The 20,386-nt window shown below is 41.3% G+C and overlaps 1 protein-coding gene across 4 annotated transcripts in view; it reads right to left on the bottom strand.

Annotated features, from left to right (window-relative positions):
- GPCPD1 (glycerophosphocholine phosphodiesterase 1) overlaps positions 1-20,386 on the bottom strand; it is a 59,889-nt gene that overhangs the window by 22,250 nt on the left and 17,253 nt on the right. For 3 of the 4 annotated variants that reach the window (XM_079969848.1, XM_079969850.1, XM_079969847.1), the window contains exons 2-8: positions 14,505-14,585; positions 13,045-13,141; positions 12,092-12,176; positions 6,390-6,465; positions 3,831-3,869; positions 2,444-2,567; positions 1,719-1,962 (exon numbers count right to left, since the gene is read on the bottom strand). In XM_079969848.1, the coding sequence (XP_079825974.1) occupies positions 1,719-1,962; positions 2,444-2,567; positions 3,831-3,869; positions 6,390-6,465; positions 12,092-12,176; positions 13,045-13,141; positions 14,505-14,553 (714 nt within the window). In that variant the 5' untranslated portion in view covers positions 14,554-14,585. Of the gene's footprint in view, positions 1-1,718; positions 1,963-2,443; positions 2,568-3,830; positions 3,870-6,389; positions 6,466-12,091; positions 12,177-13,044; positions 13,142-14,504; positions 14,586-18,541; positions 18,663-20,386 lie in introns of those variants that run through there. The other variant, XM_079969849.1, reaches the window with a different exon arrangement.

Here is a 20,386-nt window from a genome sequence, read left to right as displayed (position 1 = left end):
AGGCACCCTGATAACAGCAGAGATGAAGAGTTGTATTCAGTGCTGTCCCAAGGCTCAGATTCTGTCAGTGCAAGGATTTTCCTTGTGCGGCAGAACCTTCTCACCTCCTGTTCTTCCTACAGCCTACAGTTCTGGGAGCTCCCTAACCCTGCCAGAGTTGATTTGAGGATGGCACAGGGCGAGGAGAAGGGGGGGGGGATTCCTGTTGCACTAGGGGGAATCTTTGCACTGGCTTCTGCAATTGTAATAATTTATGACATACAGAGCAGAGTCCTTGCAATTTAAAGGATGACTGCAATTATTAACACATCAGTGCACTTGTTCTACAGCAAGGTAAAGGACCCCTGGACAGTTAAGTCCAGCCAAAGGGAACTATGGGGTTGAGGTGCTCATCTCACTTTCTGGCCAGGGGAGCCAGCGTTTGTCCACAGAGAGCTTTCTGGGTCCTGTGGCCAGCATGATTAAACCGCTTCTGGCACAACAGAACACTGACGGAAATCAGAGCACACAGAAACACTGTTTACCTTCCCACCACAGCAGTACCTATTTATCTACTTGCACTGGTGTGCTTTTGAACTGCAAGGTAGGCAGAGCTGGGACAGAGCAACGGGAGCTCATCCCGTTGTGCAGATTCAAACCGCCAACCTTTGGTGCAGAGACATTTGGGGTGAACACCTCTGTAGCACCCCAAGAAACTGTGTGAAGCTTCCATGATTGCTCCACTGCTTACATGTCTCTTGTGCTACTAAGCTGGGCATTTAGTTAAGACAGAGCAACTATATCCGTGCAGAGCATGTGTGAATGTGTTGTGTGATTGAACAGATGAAATAAATCATTTATTTTGAACACTGGTACCACTGCCTTGATCTCTGTGCTTCCCCCACACCCATCCTGGGTTGCATTCATGACCCTAGGTTTCCACAAACAGAAGGCACCTCACCTCCCCCCCCCCCCGGCATAAAAAAAGAACTTCTCCAAGGCATCAGGGGCTACCAAACACTGTAAGCTATGCTGTATGAAGTTGCAGCGGGAGGGGGAAATTGGCCAAAGCTGGGAAAAGAAACAGGGGGGCAGCCCAAAGGGTTCAGAAGCCCCCACACCTGGAGAATTGGTTGTATGAGCCTACTTTTGCTCATGCAGTCACTGGATGCAACCTGGTCGGTTTCATAAGTCCTCAGATAATCAGTAGAATAATACAGTACAGTGGTGCCTCGCAAGACGACATTAATCCGTTCCGTGAGGCTCTTCGTATAGCGGTTTTTTCGTCTTGCAAAGCAAGCCCATTGACAGCTTAGCGGATTAGCGCTATTAGTGGTTTAGCGGCTTTTAGCGATCAGCTGTTAAGCCGCTTATCAGCGGATCAGCTGATAAGCGGCTTAGCGGCTTAGGAAAAGGGGAAAAAAAGAAAAAAAAACCCGCAGGAACTCGCAAGACATTTTCGTCTTGCGAAGCAAGCCCATAGGGAAATTCGTTTTGCGAAGCGCCTCCAAAACGGAAAACCCTTTCGTCTAGCGGGTTTTCCGTCTTGCGGGGCACCACTGTAGTGGATTAATTGCACAAGCCCAATACATTTGATGATGCCAAGAGGTCTAAAACATTCCTCATTCTGTGAGGTTCTTCCCCGCCTTCCACTTTCCTATCTATAAATTGTACCAATAGGATAGAGGTATAAAAAGGCTTTCTGTCCACCAATATTAAACAAATAGCTAAGCCCTCACCTCAAAAAAGTCAAAGATTAATTCCAAATTGTCCGGTTCCATGGTCTGAATAGTATATTCTGTCCATCTATCAGGCTGCAGACCATAACCACATTCTGGCTGAGAATGACGAGATTTGAACTCAGTGTCACTTATTAGTGAGATCTCCAGCGTATTTGGCATTTTTTGTTGAATTGTAGGTGACAGTCTATCATCCTCTTCATCTTCACCCTCCTCCTCCAAGCCTTCAAGGGTGAGCTTCACCCTAAGCAGTAAGGAGAAAGCAAAATCTGATGTCACATTATGTAACAAATCTCCAGTGGCATCAATAGTGACAGAATAATGCATTATGCTTTTGGTAACACAATGAACTCAAGGCACTATAAATGCAGCATTACTTTTCTACTTAAGGACTCCAGTGTACCTATAATTTGAGTGTCTTGGGGGGTGGGATGAAGGAAGAAATTCCTAAAAGGAGGCTGCATATGTACTATAAACTGTACAGATTTTTATTTTTAGTTTCCCAAAAGCAACTCAAGGCTGATTATAAAAGACTGAGAAATAACCACAATAAAGCCAGAAGCTATGTAGGGGGAAAAGAGTTTCTGAATTTAGAAAACGGACTGGGAAAGGAACTCAGTTTTTTCACTATGCCAACATAGATGGATAATCCAGTAGTATTCATATGCTAAAGATGGGATTTAGTTTCAATAACAAATGGAGAACTTTGATTAGCATGATCATACCTAAACCTGGATTTTTTGAATTTTCTCTTAGTTATAGATACAGGAGGCTTTTCAGAAAAATGCAGGCGTAGCCTTATTTCTGTCTGGCATGTCAGCCAACCGGAATCAACACTTTCCACATCATCTGACAAAGGAAAAACATAATAATTACAAAATGATTTTGCTACATTCCAGAATGACACCAAAAAGACTTCTTAAAGTTGTCACCAAAGCACTACTGTCCCAATATCCCAGTTTCCAAAAGGGATGTGCCATCACAAGCTAGTTGCTGCTGTTGAAACTAGTATAGGTACAAAAATTTGAGGCATAACAACACAGACCCAAGCAGACATACTGGAATGACCCTAATAACAATAAACGGCTTGCCGGCATGACCATTTTCACTATGTTTACATGCTAATAATAATAATAATAATAATAATAATAATAATAATAAATTTTATTTATATCCCGCCCTCCCCAGCCGAAGCCGGACTCAGGGCGGCTAACAACAATCAAATAATCCAACATTCTAAAAACATTTCATTCTAAAAATTAATTAAAATCATCAAATTGATGGCAACTGTTAAGCAAAATTCTGTGCAAATTGCCAGAGAAGGGAGTCAGGCTGCGCCCTGACCAAAGGCATGGTGGAACAGCTCTGTCTTGAAGGCCCTGCGGAAAGATGTCAGGTCCCGCAGGGCCCTAGTCTCTTGTGACAGAGCGTTCCACCAGATTGGAGCCGCAGCCGAGAAAGTCCTGGCTCTAGTTGAGGCTCTAGAGCCCTGGCTCTAGTTCTAAAACTATGGATGAGTTTTCTGCATGAGCAGAAGTAAGTCTGCAAAAGCCCAGGGCTTGTGCATTCCCCACTCCTCCCCCCACAGACCAGGAGGAGGAATAAACTAGGATTCAGTTTAGATTTTCATCAAATCCTGGCAAATCACTATGTCTGTAAGAGGAAAAGTGGCTTAAAATACTGTAAACTCAAACCAGGTCAACTTCAAACTGTGAGTTATGAAACAAGCTTGTTCAATATGCCAAAGTTTATTTTAAAGAACTATTCCTGGTTAGTACATAAGAAGCCAGGAATCAGCAAAAGAAAAACTGAAACCTGATTTATGACTCCTGTTAGCAAAATGAAATAGGAGTGCTTATAACAGAGGCTTTGCTTGGGCTCAAAACAGATTGGCTTTAGTGTTCCAGGCAAACCCTCCTACTGTGTGGAAATCCACCATATTGCATTTGAGTTTCCAAAATCAACCTTGAACATGTTGTGCACCAGGGAGAGGAAATTTACTATCATTTATTTTAAATGGCTTTTAATTCACATTTGAAGGCACTCTTTCTACACAAGGCAGCTTACAAAACTCCTACATAAAAACAAAACTACGATAACAGTGCTTCTTACCAACGATTCCGAAGTGTCCGTCATCAACGGAAATATCCTCTAAAAATGAAGGAACAAACAGTGAGAGAAGTTCACATTCACAGGCTACAAATTATTGCGACTTTAAGCCTCAATCCTACACATACTTATTTGGGAGTAAGACGTATTGAACTTTACGAGACTTTGATCCAAGATGGCATGTGGAGGACCACGTTATCAGTAATGGTTCTACTTTTGCACTTCACCGTTAACTGCTATAAACCAAAACATTTAAAAAGAAAAACAAAGCAGCAGCAAGTTTACTGCAACCTGCAAGATACCTCTAAGCTTTGTTTTCTTGCTAACATTATCTCCAGGCAAACTTAGCATGATGGACAGTACTTACTTCAAAATGAGCTATGTAAACTGGAAAAAAGGATATTGCATTATCTTGACAATATACAATCCTAATTGCGATTATACTAGAAAGATAATGCTATGTTACTAATGTGACAGACATTAAACTATCTGCTAAGCAACCAATAGTTCAGATATAAATCTTCTGCGTTTACAATTAAAAATGCTTATTTTCTTCCCTTTGCTAGAAACAATAGTCAAAGTTTCACCTTCAGTCCATGCTACAGAAAGGTAAAAGATGAAAAGCTTTAGACATAGAATAAACTCATGAATAAACAGAATTATTCAGAGTTTAAAGCTGAAGTGTAACCCTCTAATATCAAAAGCTCAGTTTTACCCATGTTCATTTTCAGGCGCTATTTATATTAGGTCTGACCTTTCACCTGTAGCAAAAGAGTTGGGGTTTTTTTTGTCCATACAGAAAAAAATATCAGTTTGGAATAATCCCGTGGGGACCTTAAACTGTTGTGTGACTAATCTCCTTCAAGGTCAGGGGGACTACTAAGTTAAAAATTGAGAACAGCCACCGGGAGAATGTTTTCAAAGCAATGTAATTTCTCTCTAATGAGGTTATTGGGTCTTAGGTTGCCTAAGGCAATACTCCCAATAGGATTGCACTGTAAGGCTTGGTGTGCACATCTGTTCAGAATAAAGTCACCCTAAATTCAGTTAGATTTGCTCCTAGGCAACCATGCAAAGGATTGCAGTCTTAGAAGGAAAACCTAAGTTCATTCCTTTGAAGCCCATAAACTAAGAGTATGGATTTCACTTTCAAATACAGTCGTACCTTGGAAGTTGAGCGGAATCCGTTCTCGAAGTCCATTTGACTTCCAAAATGTTCGGAAACCAAAGTGCGGCTTCTGATTGGCTGCAGGAAGTTCCTGCAGCCAATTGGAAGCAGCGGACGCCCCGTTGGACATTCAGCTTCCAAAAATTGTTTGCAAACCAGAACAGTCACTTTTGGGGTTGCGGTGTTCAGGAGCCAAAAAGTTCAAGAACTAAGCTGTTCGAAAACCAAGGTACGACTATAATGCTATTTAGGTGGACACATTTCCATTCAATTTTTTTAAAAAAAAATATGAATGAAACAAAATCAGCCAACTGCAATCTTTTCAGGTACACCTGCTCCAGAGAAGACAGTATATAACAACAATCACCTTATTGAACCACCTTCAGGAGGAAAAACATTAGTTTAGACCACATGTTGCCTTTTGTACAGCTTATCTCAAATGAGTAGAAAAAATATCTACATTATTTATCCTGTACAGTGGAACCTCAGTTGTCGAACATAATCTGTTCCAGAAGACTGTTTGACTTCCAAAATCTTTGACAAAGGAGGCACAAAGGGCGGCCTGCAAAGTCAATGAAGAAGATTGAAAAAAACTCAGTAGAAGCCATTAGACTTCCATAAAGCGTTCAAAAACGGAAGCATTTACTTCCAGGTTTTCGGCGTTCGAAAACCGAAACGTTCGGCTTCCGAGACACTCGAAAACCGAGGTTCCGCTGTACTTATATTATGTCCTATTGTATTCATGAATATGCTTATGATAATGTTTCAGAAAACCTCCAAGGCAAAAATAATCTCTCTTACGAAAACAACTGGCACTCTGACTTAATGTTAGCCACAGTCAATTTATGGTTTCCACCACAGAGAAATGGTCTGTAAAGAACAAAACAAAACATAATCATGAGCGCTTAATCTCAAAGCGCAGTGACTATTGTCAGTAACGCTCATTTTAAAATGTCCTGTCTCCTTCTTTTAATGAAGACTCCGGGGGTTCACAAATTCCTCCTCTGTCTAGTGAGCATGGCAAGCCTCAATGCAGAGGATCTTCAAAGAGCAGCACATCAGCTGCTATGAGCCCTTGGGAGGAGGAATGGGGCTCATCCATGTCACACCTCCAAAGCCCAATGTGAAATCAAGAGGCAGCTCATCCTCCCTAGCAGACAGCCAAAATCTGTGGACCCCTAAAAAGAAGAAGGCACAAATGGAATTTATGTTTCAAATCCACACTATTTTCTCCACAAACACTTTAAATGCTTGTGCTGTGCTAAAAATGGTGCCTTTGTAGCAGTGGTCTTAATCTTAATCCTACAAAATATTACCAATTCCACTAAACCGTTTTGCAAAATATTAGTAATCTTATGCATATGCCTCAAAAGAGATGCAGTTCATGCCCATACCTAATGGGGTTATTGATCGTGGTGGTAGATGAGTCTCCCACTTGTGAATTATGACTTGGCATGGACCACCGGTTTTCTGTAATTTAAAAGTTAAATGTCTGCAATAATTTTCGTTAAATCCCGATTTATTTATCTTTTAACCAGTGATGCCATTTACAATCCTTTGTGAGCGTAGTTTACTTATACCACCTTTGAAGCGCAAAGCTTTAAGTTTAATTCACACCATGTATACCATAATCATTGATGTCATTAAGACGCATCTCATCACCCTATGACAAAAAACCCCATTCAAATCACACTGCCATCTTATACTGAAGGGGGGTGGGGGGTGGGAATGCAATGGCAGCCCCTTAGTCTATCCTCCCATTTCCCCTTCATCTATGCATTCAGCTTAATCTCTGAACAGAGCTTGCATAAATCAGTCCTGCTTGGAGGTTAGATTGAACATATGGGTCAGGATCTAAGCCAGTGGATACAATCCCATGCACAGACCCCACTCCACAGGTCCAGATGGCTATGTGAGCTAGCCTAAGTGGTGACAAATTCTGACAAGTGTAGGGTTTTCCAGTATAGTTGCAATCGTCATACATGCTAACAGGCCAATTTTGGAACGGTCGTATGGGTATAACTAGTCACAAAAAATTGCAAACGCATGCTAACCAATTTGGGCGCTTAACTAATTGTTATTGCTTTCTACAGTGCGTCAGACACAGAAGTTAAGTATGACACAGAACACAAAGTCTGCACAGCATACCATAGCCCCAAATCTTCTGCACTTATATGCAGATACAACACCCCACCACCACTGAACCAGCATAGGAAACAATGGGGATCTAAGGCTCCCTTTCCACATGCGGAAGGAGTCTTCGGTTCAAAGAAGGGCTGCTTTGTGCTTCTGTGCCAAATATGTGAAAATTTCCTGCTTGTATAGAAGAGTTTTCACAAGTATAAGAACTGCATCATAACCCATGTAGTACAGCCCTGTATGAACTCCTGTGCAATTGTCTGAGGAAGAGCATTAGCAGCTATTTGGATCCAACCCATTGCTTTGAGCACTGTGAAAACAAGAGGCCTGAATTTCAAAATGAATGCCAGTAATAAAGTTCTTTAAACACACACACACATATTCATGGGTTGTTTTGTGTGTTTTTTTTTGTATATTTTTGGTTAAGGTGATAGAAAATGTGTACAACTCAGAAATGAACAAGGCAGAGGGCTAGGTAGGAAAAAAGAATAATTAATGTGTATCTTTCAGCCTGATCAGCCAAAATTTTATTTAGTACTTGGGTGCTCAAAATTTGCCATTTTGAGGGTTCTCAGCTGATCTTTGGGTCTTATAAAGCCTGGTTTGCAGCTGATTGGGGGTGTCTGCAAACCCCCTTTGGGCTGAGCCATGTCTTTACCAACCCCCCCCCCCCAAACTATGATGTAGTACAGGTGGGCACAGTTTGGACAAAATGGCCTTGTGAGCCAAATGGGGAGGACTGGTGGGCCTGATTAGGCCCACAGGCTGAGGGCTCCCCACCACTGACAAAAAGTAACCCACAGGATGGATAAGTGTGGCATCAGAAGCCAATCACAGCGTGCTTGTTTTCACATGATGCAATTTCTTAGCTGACATCAAAAATGAGCCCCATGTCCCCCTGAAAATAGTAATGAAACTTCTTGAGATGTCTATGTCTCAACACATCCTAAAAACAGGAACTGCCCAGAATCCAGATAGACTGTAAACAAGTTGTACACATTACTAAGTTTTGAGAACTCTTTCTTCTTCCAACCCAAGTGTATGCATTCACAGTATACAGTATTCCTAAAGAATCTACTTGAATTAGCAAACATTTATTTAAGAACCTAAGACTGCAACTCTAAACACATTTTCAAGGGAGTAATCCCCACTAAAAATAGTGAGACAAAGGGTTGTAATCTAATGCTGTTCACACACAAGCAGACATATGCTTTTTAGTAACTCTCCACCCTCCTGCAGTCCCAAATACCCCCAAAATCTGCTCCAGAGGATTCCCAAGCCCTTCAGAGCCGATCCTGAGGGTGTGAGGGGGACTGCAGGGGGAGGAGAGGAAGATGAAATCCCATTGCACAAGTGGAAATCCATTCACACAACACTGGATTCTGCCCTTCCTTCCAAGTACAAAGCACAGAATTGTGCTTCCACCTACAGTTATTGCCATTATTCAGCTGTAGAGCTGACCCTCCTACGTTTTAGATTAAAAAAATCTATTTAAGAATCATATATTTTAAAATCAAAAGCACAGCATAATTCACAAAGACCCAAGACCATCTGTTCTCACTTCAGACACTGGGAACAACAGAGTCATCCATACAACATCTGCTGAGGTTTTACAAGTTCAAAATATAACAATTATTAGAATTATTATTTTATTATACCCCATCGACTCCGGGTGGTTTCCAACGCATATAAAAACATAATAAAACATCAGACTTTAAAAACTCCCTGATACAGGGCTGGCTTCAGATGTCTTCTAAAAGTTGTATAGTTATTTATCTCCTTGACATCTGATGGGAGGGCGTTCCACAGGGAGATTAGTTTGTGTCTTTGAGCCATTAAACCCATGTAGTTTATTAAATTAAATGTTTGTACAACTGAATCTATGGTCATACAACACGCACTAAATAAAATAAATCATCTGAAAATGCAATATGCTTTTAACTTATAAGGCAGTATTATCTTTTGTGGACACTGTACTATTTAGTAGCTAAATCAGAAGGGATGGCATATGCACCCCAAATGAAATTTACAGTGGTGCCCCGCAAGACGAATGCCTCGCAAGACGGAAAACCCGCTAGACAAAAGGGTTTTCCGTTTTGGAGGTGCTTCGCAAAACGAATTTCCTATAGGCTTGCTTCACAAGACGAAAATGTCTTGCGAGTTCCTGCGGGTTTTTTTTCCTCCCCCCCCCTTTTCTAAGCCGCTAAGCCGCTTATCCGCTAAGCCACTAAAAGCCGCTAATAGCGCTAATCCGCTAAGCCGTCAATGGGCTTGCTTCGCAAGACGAAAAAACCGCTAGACTAAGAGACTCGCGGAACGGATTAATTTCGTCTTGCGAGGCACCACTGTATTTGAAAAAAGTTGTGCAAGCAGTTTCATACTGGATAGACTTATCTTTTCTAGCCAGTATCTATGGCTGCTAGCAGAGCGGGTGGGTGGGGTTTTTGTTAGACACTTCTAGAAACAGATGATTAACAACAGAAACAGTAACTTTTGAGTTACCAGGGTCAGGTAATTTTCTAAGAAAGCATTAGGATCTCCCTTCCCGCAAGCACAAATAAATCAAGATAATACAATAGAAGTATGGGATGGGGTATAGAAAAATATTTGCTTAATGTTTCTAAGGAAAGCGTCATATAAAAAGGAAAAGGGCTTCCTAGAAAGCCAACAAGGTGCCAGCTATTTGTACTCTGCCCATGGTCTCTTAGTGTTATTTTATTTCTAAAGCAAAGGAGGGGGGCTGATGAGAGTGAACTGCTGTCACTCAAGCTACTATAGATCACTCTTGTCTCCCCTGATGTTGTTGGACTAAACCTCCCATAATCCAGTCGGTTTAGCCAATAGGGAGGGACTAAGGGAGCTGGGGAACAAAGTTGAAGAATACTGCTCTAGATTCAAGAAATCATCTTGATAGCTTTATGCCCAACCAAGCTTCCGCAAGCATCTAAGTAATGTGAACTATTTTTACAGCTGGGAAGTTAGGGAACTGTAACTGTTCCCAATAATAACAACTGACTACATAGCTGTCATCTGCCCTGATTCAAATTAGTCCAAGACAACCTAATGAGGAGTTTAACAGCAGTAACAGAAAACAAGTCAGTCTCCTTAGTAATAATATTTAAAGAAGCATCATGTCAATTAGCTCATATATTTGAAAGTAAGATGGAGTCATACGTTACACGTTAGCAGAAAAATGCCACTTGGACTACTCAAATTATGAATCAGGCCTAAGTTTAGGTTTACATATTCAATCTTGACAGGTATTTTTGGTCATGTTCTAAGAAATCGTACATATATATTTAGTGTTCTAAATGCACTCCCATCAACAACAAATTTGTGCTTCACCTTCTAAGGTGTTAGTGACAACATCATGGTAAAATCAGAGATTTATCACTCTTGTGTTTAAAAGTTTATGTAAAAAATAGTGAACCTGTTAACTTGCCCTATAAGCATTAAGACTGCAACTAGAAGGTCTGTTTTATTTCCTGGTTCATGACACTTGACACATTTCTGTGTATAAAAACCCCTTCATTTGGCTCTTATCTCAGCCTTAGTCTTATTGTAGGCAGTTTCTCAACTTATAATAAAATGCGAATGTTTTGCAATGTATTTTTAATGTTGAACACCACCCAGGGATCTTTGGATAAAGGGCGGCATATAAATTGAACAAATAATAATAATAAGGACTACAATACATTCCAGTCATTAAGACCAATCAAGGCTAAGTGAAATGACTAGAAATGGGAAAAATGCAACAGGAAGAGCCATTTAATGAAAGCACTGATTATTAATTCAATACACAGGAGCATTTAATGTTATGTTTACTTATGTTACAGTCAGTCGCCACATTCTACTTTGTGTTCTTAGTATTGCTCCTGTTTTCAGCTTCACTGTATTATATCCTCACATGGGAACAATACATTCTTTATGCTAGAATAACCACCCCACAATAAAAATGCACACTTTTGCCAATATCGAGGCTCATAGTGTCCATCAATACGGGCTCTTTCCATATGTCTCTACTCTGCTATTCCATAAAATTCATACTTACCACAGAAGACTCTGCGTCACACGGAACTTACAGAGTGCACAATACAGAGCACCTACTTAAAAGGAAACAAACTCACCAAATATGTTCTGTGAAGTTTGCATGTATTACAAGGGAACTTGATTTATTTCAGATTGTTTTTCTTTTTTAAAAAAACCCACTATGTTGTAGCTGAATTCTCTTCCATACTTTAAACATTTGGCAATATTTAAAAGGGTGTGGGCAGAAAGGGATAAAATCTAACTTCGGCAAGGGTTCTGGCTTATGAGTCCACAAGCCTTCACCAATTTCTAGTGTGTGCTGCAAAACTACTTAGGCAAAATCTAGCTACTTTCTACTGCTGGACTTATGTTGCGAGTATGGTAAATGCTTGTGCTATGTTTAAAACTCTTTAAATACAAGTTACAAGCAACAAGAATTTTTTTGGAATGCACCAGTTAAGCTTGATATGCTTCACGTTCTACATCTTTCTTACATAGAAAGCACTTGGGTAGGAAAAGCATGAGATTTGCAGATCACAGCATGCATCAGTTTACATAAGTATTTTGATCAGCACGCAAGCTGGGAAGCAGTGATTTGTGGTTTGCAAATACTGTGCAGAAGGTTATATGCAGGCACACTCTCAAAGTATTTTGATCAGCACGCAAGCTGGGAAGCAGTGATTTGTGGTTTGCAAATACTGTGCAGAAGGTTATATGCAGGCACACTCTCCACATAGAATTCAAGGTCTCATACACAACTGCTTTCTGGGTAGGAAGCTTTTACTGAAGTTAAAAACAGGAGAATTGAATTCAAAATGAATCCAACAGTCAACTATACTGTGGGCTATTTCCAAACACCATACCACTGGGAACTTATCCCTAAGAGTTAGTCAACAATTTATATTGGTGCTTATTTAGGCATACGTACCTGGGGTTCTAAAAAGGTCCCCTGAAAGTATCGATATTCAATATCATCTCCCCTAGGAAGTGGAACTGTAGTTCTCCATAGCAGGCTGCAGAAAAGTGTTTTTGAAAACATTTTAGAAAAGATATAGGATGGCTGTACAACAAGGACACTTGCTTTAAAAATCCCTGTGTGTGCGCACACCCCTCAGAATACAAGGTGTCTGACCTATACTTCCACGTTGTTTCAAAGGGCCATTTCTGCTGTGACACTATCTATTTTAAAAGCATCCATGCAATTAGCTCCACGTGGAAAATGAGTGGTGCTCATTCATAGCACAGTGATCCAATAAGGGCTGAGTTCTCAGTTATATGTGAGAAAAGCAGACACCGGGAATTCCCCCCCCCCCCCGCCTAAGTGCAACCACCGCTATGATAGTATTAAAAAACTGAACTTAGGGGCCTTAAAGCTACATCAGATTTGTCTCTTCTCAAGAGGCAAGACGAAACTGCTGGGGTAAAGAAAAGGAACAAGATGCCTACTGCATGCAAAGAACTCACCGTGCAGCTTTCTAAATCACACTGGAAGGGGCTGGGGAAAAGGTAACATTTGATGAAGGTATGCAGGGGTAGCCAATGCGGACTCCATATATTGTTGGACTACACCCCTCATTATCTTTGACCAGTGGCCATGCTACTGGGGTGATGGACACTGTAGTTGAATGTGTTACATGGGTGAAAGTGCTTTTTTACAGGCACGCTTGAAACAAATGTGAGCAATTCAAGTGCTTAAGCAGGGTTGAAGTATATACGAAGCCAGAAGGGATAATCCACCTCAAGTGTCATTTGTCTTCTAGAATGAGGTGCTCAGAAGTTGAGGTAAAGAACAAGAAGTAGCACTTGAACTGTATAATTGGTGTCAAGCCAGCCTGCATGCATGGTTGTGAATTTCAAAATGTGCTACTGAAAGAAACTTACACATCACCAGCCTCCTCCTCTGGCTGTAGGATTACTGCGGATTGGGGATCCCAACTTCCCAGAGAATTGCAACTGCCACATATTGCCAAAACTTCTCCTAGAAAAAGAAATATATACTAGAAAGCATACAATAAAGCTTCTGAACATTTAAGAGTTTTCACAATACACTTTTGCCAGTATTATGTAACGTATCAGGCCCACACTAAGAACAGGCGCAGACTCGAAATTATTCAACTTCTGAACTGCTTTTCTTTTAAGAATATCCAAAACGCTATCTAAAAATCATAGAACTAAACAAGCAGCAGGAGGAATTTATGTGCCTGTCCAAGCACACATAAGGCGAGGCAGACCTAAGGGGGGGGGGTGTCTCAAAACTTGCATCTCATGAAGTTACTTCATGGTTGGAACTTTTGCTCACTCTCCTCCTGCCATGTCCCCCCCCCAATCTGCTCCAGGGGGTTCTCCTAATCCCCTGGAAAAGATTTGAGGGGACATGGGCAGCAGAAGAGTGAGGGATAGCTCTGTTGTACAAATGGAAGTTGTTCCATTCACATAATTACTTTTTTGCATTCAACTCTCAGTCTTTCTCTCACTCAGAAAGCCCAGCAACGGGGTGATAAAGCCCTCTGGGAACAGACCCTGCCCATGTATCAATCTGTTAGCAGATAACCTTTAAACGCTTATTTGGGAGGGGGGCTGCTAATTAGTTACAATTAGTCCACTAAAGCAGGCTGTTCTATACAGTGGTAACAAAGAGAGGATTGAAGAAAAGGAAACAGATAATTTGTACATTACTGTGAGCCTGGAAAGTGGCAACCTAAGCATTTATTCACTGCAGTGAAATACCATTCCCAGCACTACTCGATACACACATAACACTATATGGATCCACCGGGGGGGGGGGGGGCAGGGGGGTGGAGAGAGGTGAAATGATATCCCAAAGCTGTGTACAAGCTGCTGGTTAGCCTTGTAGGAACATTTGTGCAACACATTCCTGCATTAAATAAGTCTTGTAAGCATTTATACAGGTCATGTGTTCTAAGCTAAAAACAGTCGACTGACTGTTATCTGAGACACCAATAACTTGTCTGCTGCCTGGTGAGCTTGGGCCATTATGTAATATTTCTGAACATGTCACCTGGCAAGGGAAAAGGATCAAGTAGGTGACTTGGACAGTACACTTGTTATGAGACCAATGCAGCTTTGTTGGCAGAGCTCAGCAGTGGAGGGTGGAGATATAAAGAGAGGTCGAAAGAGGGCAGACACAGACCTAGGAAGCTGTGCGAAGAGGACCAAGTATGTAGGGTACTCAATTTTATATATAAAAAAATTATATCTAAAGAGGAAGAGAATACAAGTGGGTTGGGAAAAACACTGGTGCCAAAGTCTACAAGGGACATGAGCATGCATGCATATGCTTGCATGTCAGAAAGCCAAAGCTTATTACAAGTTTTTTGTACCTGGTGGTGGTATTCCTCTTACTTCAAAGGTAATGTGGCAAGGTGACATGCTTGTGAATTATGTTCAACAGCTGCTGTACCCTATTGAAAAAGGAGGCAAAAAAAGCAGTAGTTTAGGAGCAGGTCATTTCTGTATACATCTCAATATTATACCCTTTTTTTAAAAAAAATCCAGTTATACCGAATTCCCTTCTGGAGAATCTTCCAAGGGCCACATGTCAGGAGAGGGTGGGGCCAGAGGCAAATGTGAGCAAAGAATACAATTTTTACCTTTGCACAGTAGGCTAGTTTCCACACACACTCACACATCCTTCTCTATCTTCCATGCAGACAACCAAGAGGAATTATCAGAGTTCAGGGACACATTCAAGTCAGGCAAAAACATTCAAGGTATGAAGAAAGGCCAGTGAGGGGTATGGTGTGAGGAAAATTATGAGAGCCAGGCAGAGAGGCTTAAAGGGTCACATTTGGTCCCCAGGCCTCAGTTTCCCCACCTGATTTATATCCCGACTTTAAAGAATAAAAATATTTGTAAGGTTGCTTACAATCAACAGAAACTCTGCCATGTGTGGATTAAATTTCAGTTTGTTCATTCCCACCCATGTCTGGGGACAATTCTGACACTGAATCAGAATTTCCAGAGATTAGGAGCTGGAAATGAGGCAGTACTGAGAGCAGGGCCTGCTGACAGATGGGTAGAAGAGGTCAGATTTGGGGGGGACAAGACCAGAAGAGGCCCCAGATTCTTAATTTTCTCCCCCCCCCCCAAGTCACTCAGTTGGACATTTCTGAAGGAAGTTAGAGAGCAAAACATGAAGGCAGCTCTAATGCTTCTGCAACTCAACAGGCAGCACAGTTGCTAAGGACACTTAATCAATGTTGCTAAGTCATTAGAGGAAGGAATGTGGACCATCCCCACCAAAGAGCAACAGAAAAAGCAGGAGAAGCTGGATGCAGGAAGGTACTGGGGTATGTTTGTTAAAACACTTTCCTGGAGCAAACATTACTTTATTTACTCTTAGGAGTGTATAAACACAACTGGCTGGTTTTGGTATGTTTTACTCAGAAGTACCTCCCTTGAAATGGGACGCGGGTGGCGCTGTGGGTTAAACCACAGAGCCTAGGACTTGCTGATCAGAAGGTTGGCGATTTGAATCCCCGTGACGGGGTGAGCTCCCATTGCTCAGTCCCAGCACCTGCCAACCTAGCAGTTCGAAAGCACATCAAAGTGCAAGTAGATAAATAGGTGCCGCTCCAGCGGGAAGATAAACGGCGTTTCCGTGCGCTGCTCTGGTTCGCCAGAAGTAGCTTAGTCATGCTGGCCACATGACCCGGAAGCTGTACGCCAGCTCCCTCGGCCAATAAAGCGAGATAAGTGCCGCAACCCCAGATTTGGCCACGACTGGACCTAATGGTCAGGGGTCCTTTTACCTTTACCTCCCTTGAAATAAAAGATGTTTCCTTCTAACGAGAAAATATATATATTATAGCGCCCTGTCGATTTTCCATGTCATCCAGGCAACCACTACTGGCCTGCTTGTCATCACTGAGCTGTTATTTATACAGTCACCATAAAACAAATATATATAATGCAAAAAGAATCAGCAACTACATTCACAAAACAATTTACCTTGCAGTTAAATTTCCTATGTATTTTAATGCAAATATTCTTTAAAATCAAGGCAGACAATATGTTTTAAGTGCATATATGTTTTGTATATTTGTATCTCGATTTTCCTCTCAGGAGCTCCAGCCTGTGTTGTTTGCCTTCCCCTTCCTACTTTTATCACCACAACAGCTGTGTGAGATAAGCTAGGTTGAGTTTGTAGTTCAAGCACCGAAGCGGTCAAACTACACATCTACATATGTTTACAATTTTTCTGCGGGTTGCTATTTATCGGAGTCAGCAAATTTTTTGTTTGTTTGTTTTGGTACTTTGCTGTAAGTATCAGGACTATGAAACCCTGCAAGGAGGGTGCTTTCCTGGCTTTATTTGCATGATCTGTGGAGATGCATGGAGATTCATTCTGTAGTCACACTGTCATTGGCATCGTTCTGAAGAAGTGATATTCTTTCAGATCATGTGCTCTCTCTGGACATCAAACAAGCTGCACTACAGCTATCCACACAAACTTTGTGTAGCAGGGAACAGTGGCAGGAGTCTATAGGGAGGGTTATTAAGGAAGGAGAAGCCAAAGCTGCTTTTTCTGATGAAGAGAAAGGAAGAAGCAGCTGGGCCTGGGGAGACTTCAAAACATCGCTTTCCATTCTTATTAAAATGTTTTATAACTTGATCTCGAGGAGAAAACGTCTGAGTGGCTGACATTTTCTTAAAAACAAAACGTGAAGCTTAAAAACAAAAAGTGAAAGAATGGCAGCGCACACACCCACACCCCACGGTTCTAAAATGCCCATACAATTAACAAGCTACTGTGCTCAGCAGTTCCGTTTTGGGCAGAAACATACCAAAATGCAGAACTGGCTTTGTGCAATAAGGAGGGGGGATGAAATCGATTAAAATGATGTTTCTTGCATTTTTTTTTATTTAAAAAATGCAGCTGTGTCTTAACATTAGGTTGTAGACCTAGTAAGAATACTCCCAATGAAATTAATGAACCCAAGTTATCCATGACCATTGATTTCAATGGATCTACTCGGAGTAGGACTGCACTGACTACTACCCATTTTCCTTAAAGTAGAACTAATATCCATCGGTGGAACTGCATAATTTCCATGATGTCGGTCAAAGGATCTGAGTACTCTGCAGGATTTGTAACAGAAGCATCCAAGTTATTTCTCAGCTGATAGCCCAAAGTGTTGACAAGACAACTTCTTCACACGGAGAAATAAATCAACCAGCGTATTTATGGTTCTGATGCTGCATTGCAGCATCACAGCCTACTCAAGTTCAGGAGGGAGAATTGCATGGTATCAATGCAGAATGCTACTGATAAACTGAAATGAAGCATTTCTCTTTCTTTCAGATATAGCCCTATAAAATTGAGGTGCTGAATTGTATTCTACAACAACAACAAAAGTGATATGCTTTGAGGAATACATACTTTAGTATGAGATCTTAAGCCGGAAAAGTATTAATTAAGGGTGAAATCCAGTGGCATATGAGCAGAACAGACCTCTACTCACCAATGAGACTACACCTTCATCTCCACCACCATCATCCCAAATAACCCAAATCTGCTTCAGATATTAGTCCTCAGGTTAGAAAGCCCTAAGTGCTTTGACACCCTGGTCAGCAACTATTTTTAACAGAAACCATATTTTGAAATGTGCAATATAGACTCCATACTGACACTTCTCTTTCCCCAGTGTGAGTTGTTGATGCTTTAGGTAGGTACAAAGACTTTCCTTTAGGTACCTCAGCACCTTTCTATTATTTGCCATGCCAACATACTTACAGAGCAGAATGGTCGAGATGTTTAAGAAGGGGAGGGTCCTGGCAAAATTTCTCCTCACATCACAGGAGAGGGGTCCAGAGAGCCCCTTTGCCTATGCTACATAATAGTACAGGTGGAAGAGTACTATTCTTTAATTGCTACCATAATTGGTACATTTGGATCTAAAACATAAATAACTTGCATCACAATGTACTTCAACACAATTACGGCCTAGCATGCTTGTTTATTATTGCACTGCAAGTATTTCATTTGCTTTGGAGAAGAGATAAACTGGTTGATAACAAATTTGTCAGAGAATTACAAGATGAGGTCAACAGACACATATTAGAAGCTTTAAGTGACCCTGTGCTATGTTATTCAAGTCTATCTGGTACTTTTTATACAAGAAATACATGGTCTATATACTGAAGCCTATGTTCAAATTCCACAATCCTGAGCCAATGTGATTAATTTTGTTTAAAACAATTAAGACTGAGATATACAGGTAAACAGGTAAACAGAATCACAGGTAAGCCAACAAATCCCAATGACTGCCTACTGTTTAACGCCAAGTTTACAATAGTATCAAACGCAAATGTATGTGCACATTATCATCAATCTTTAAAAAAATGGCTTACATACCTATACAAAGTAGTATAGTTTTCCCTACTGTACACAGAAGGCATCTATAACATTCCACTTAAAGGACTGCTATTCTTCAAAACCTTCACGTCTGAAGAGCTTGTTTGTTTCTTAAGGATATATAAGGCTCAAAAGCGTCTGTCATCCATGCTGCAGCTAGCTTAATGTTATTTAATACAGTCACATTCCTCCCTAGACAGCTGCTCCATATCAGCTGGCACCAGCTTTTCTATCGTAACATACATTACATAACGTAGAAAGACCTTTAACACATTTCTTTGCCTCCTGCCACCCCAGTCTGTGCGTCTATGACCAATAGCAAAGACAATAATTAAAAACCTTTCTCTAACGCCCTTCTCTCTGGCTGGCTTCTCCCCAGCTCCATGACAGCTTCTTAGGGGGATCTGGCATCTTTCCCACATCCTCTGCACCAAAGAGGCAGACAAGGACACGGAAGCCAAACCAGTACCTAGACCTCTCTTCTTTCCCTCCTCTGCAAGACAGACCACTGTCTGGATTAACCAGGAGCATTACGAAACTGCCTGTCCCATATAACTCTAGAACGGTGGAATAAAAAGTGCGTAACACCGCCAAAACCACTGAGGAGGAAGAAGAGGGAGAGACTAGCGGTTTCACTGCAGTGGCCAATCTGTGCCTAGGCTGTACAATTTCACATTGCTGGTGGGAACTCACATGAACTCACATACCAAAACAATTCTTTCCACACAAAGTTGTAATGTCAGGGAGAAGGTTGCTAATCTAGCCTTCTTCCTCACATGCCAGAATAAATATAAATACAGTGGTACCTCGGGTTAAGTACTTAATTCATTCCTGTTTCATCCTGAAACCGTTCTTAACCTGAAGCACCACTTTAGCTAATGGGGCCTCCCGCTGCTGCCGCGCCACCGGAACATGATTTCTGTTCTCATCCTGAAGCAAAGTTCTTAACCCGAAATACTATTTCTGGGTTAGCGGAGTCTGTAACCTGAAGCCTGTAATATAAATATATATGCAGTAAATTATTTAGACATGGAAAAGTATTCAGTCATGTGAATTCTCACCTGGAGTCTGAAGAAGTACAGCTCAAACACAGGTTAGATTCCTCTCCCACCTCTGCAAACCACAGAGAGAAATAAGATCTTTATAAACCTGCAGGGATTATAAGTGGGAAAGAAGGGCCATGTTGTTCTCTGTCTCTATTTTATGTTCTGATATTTTCTGATGGCGGAACAGAAATACTTTTATACTTAAATAAAGCAAAACTGTAAGAGGGGTTCACTTTTCCCTGCCCAATACAGAACATGCTTCTCTTGTTGAACTTTTAACAAGTAGAACGGCACTCTCCTGCTTCTGCTGAAGTCTAGTGTGCTACACAACACTGGCTCTCTCTGGTTAGTCGCACCAATGGCATCTTTTTCCTGTTTATCCTCTTTTTTTAAAGTAGGAAGTAAGAATTGCCAGACGGTAAGAAGGAAAGAACTTTGCACCTCTGATTGTCATGTAGTAGAGATGCTTTCAACAGGTGCACATTTCCTCTCTCTGCACAGGAAGTTGCACCTGCTGAAGTTCCCTCATCTACAAAGCTGTTAAAACTGCAGAGGTACTGCTGTCTTCCTTTGCATCTTGGTCATCCTACAAAGAGAAAAGGGAAGATGGGCACATTCAGTAAACAACTTAAGCCAGGTCCCATCTTGCATAACTGGAATTATGGAAGTTCCTTGGGCCCAATGAAGATGAACAGTGGCTGGCAAGGAGGAAAGAGGTTCAAATCCACCACAATGCTCACTGCACAAGTCACCTTGGACCCAGCCACCTCAACCTGACTCAACTGTAAAGATAAAAGGT

This window comes from Podarcis cretensis (genome assembly GCF_951804945.1).
Source record: "Podarcis cretensis genome assembly, chromosome: 3".
Lineage (NCBI taxonomy): Eukaryota > Metazoa > Chordata > Lepidosauria > Squamata > Lacertidae > Podarcis > Podarcis cretensis.
Note: the sequence above shows the minus strand (reverse complement) of the source record. Positions and strands in the feature narration are given on the sequence as shown.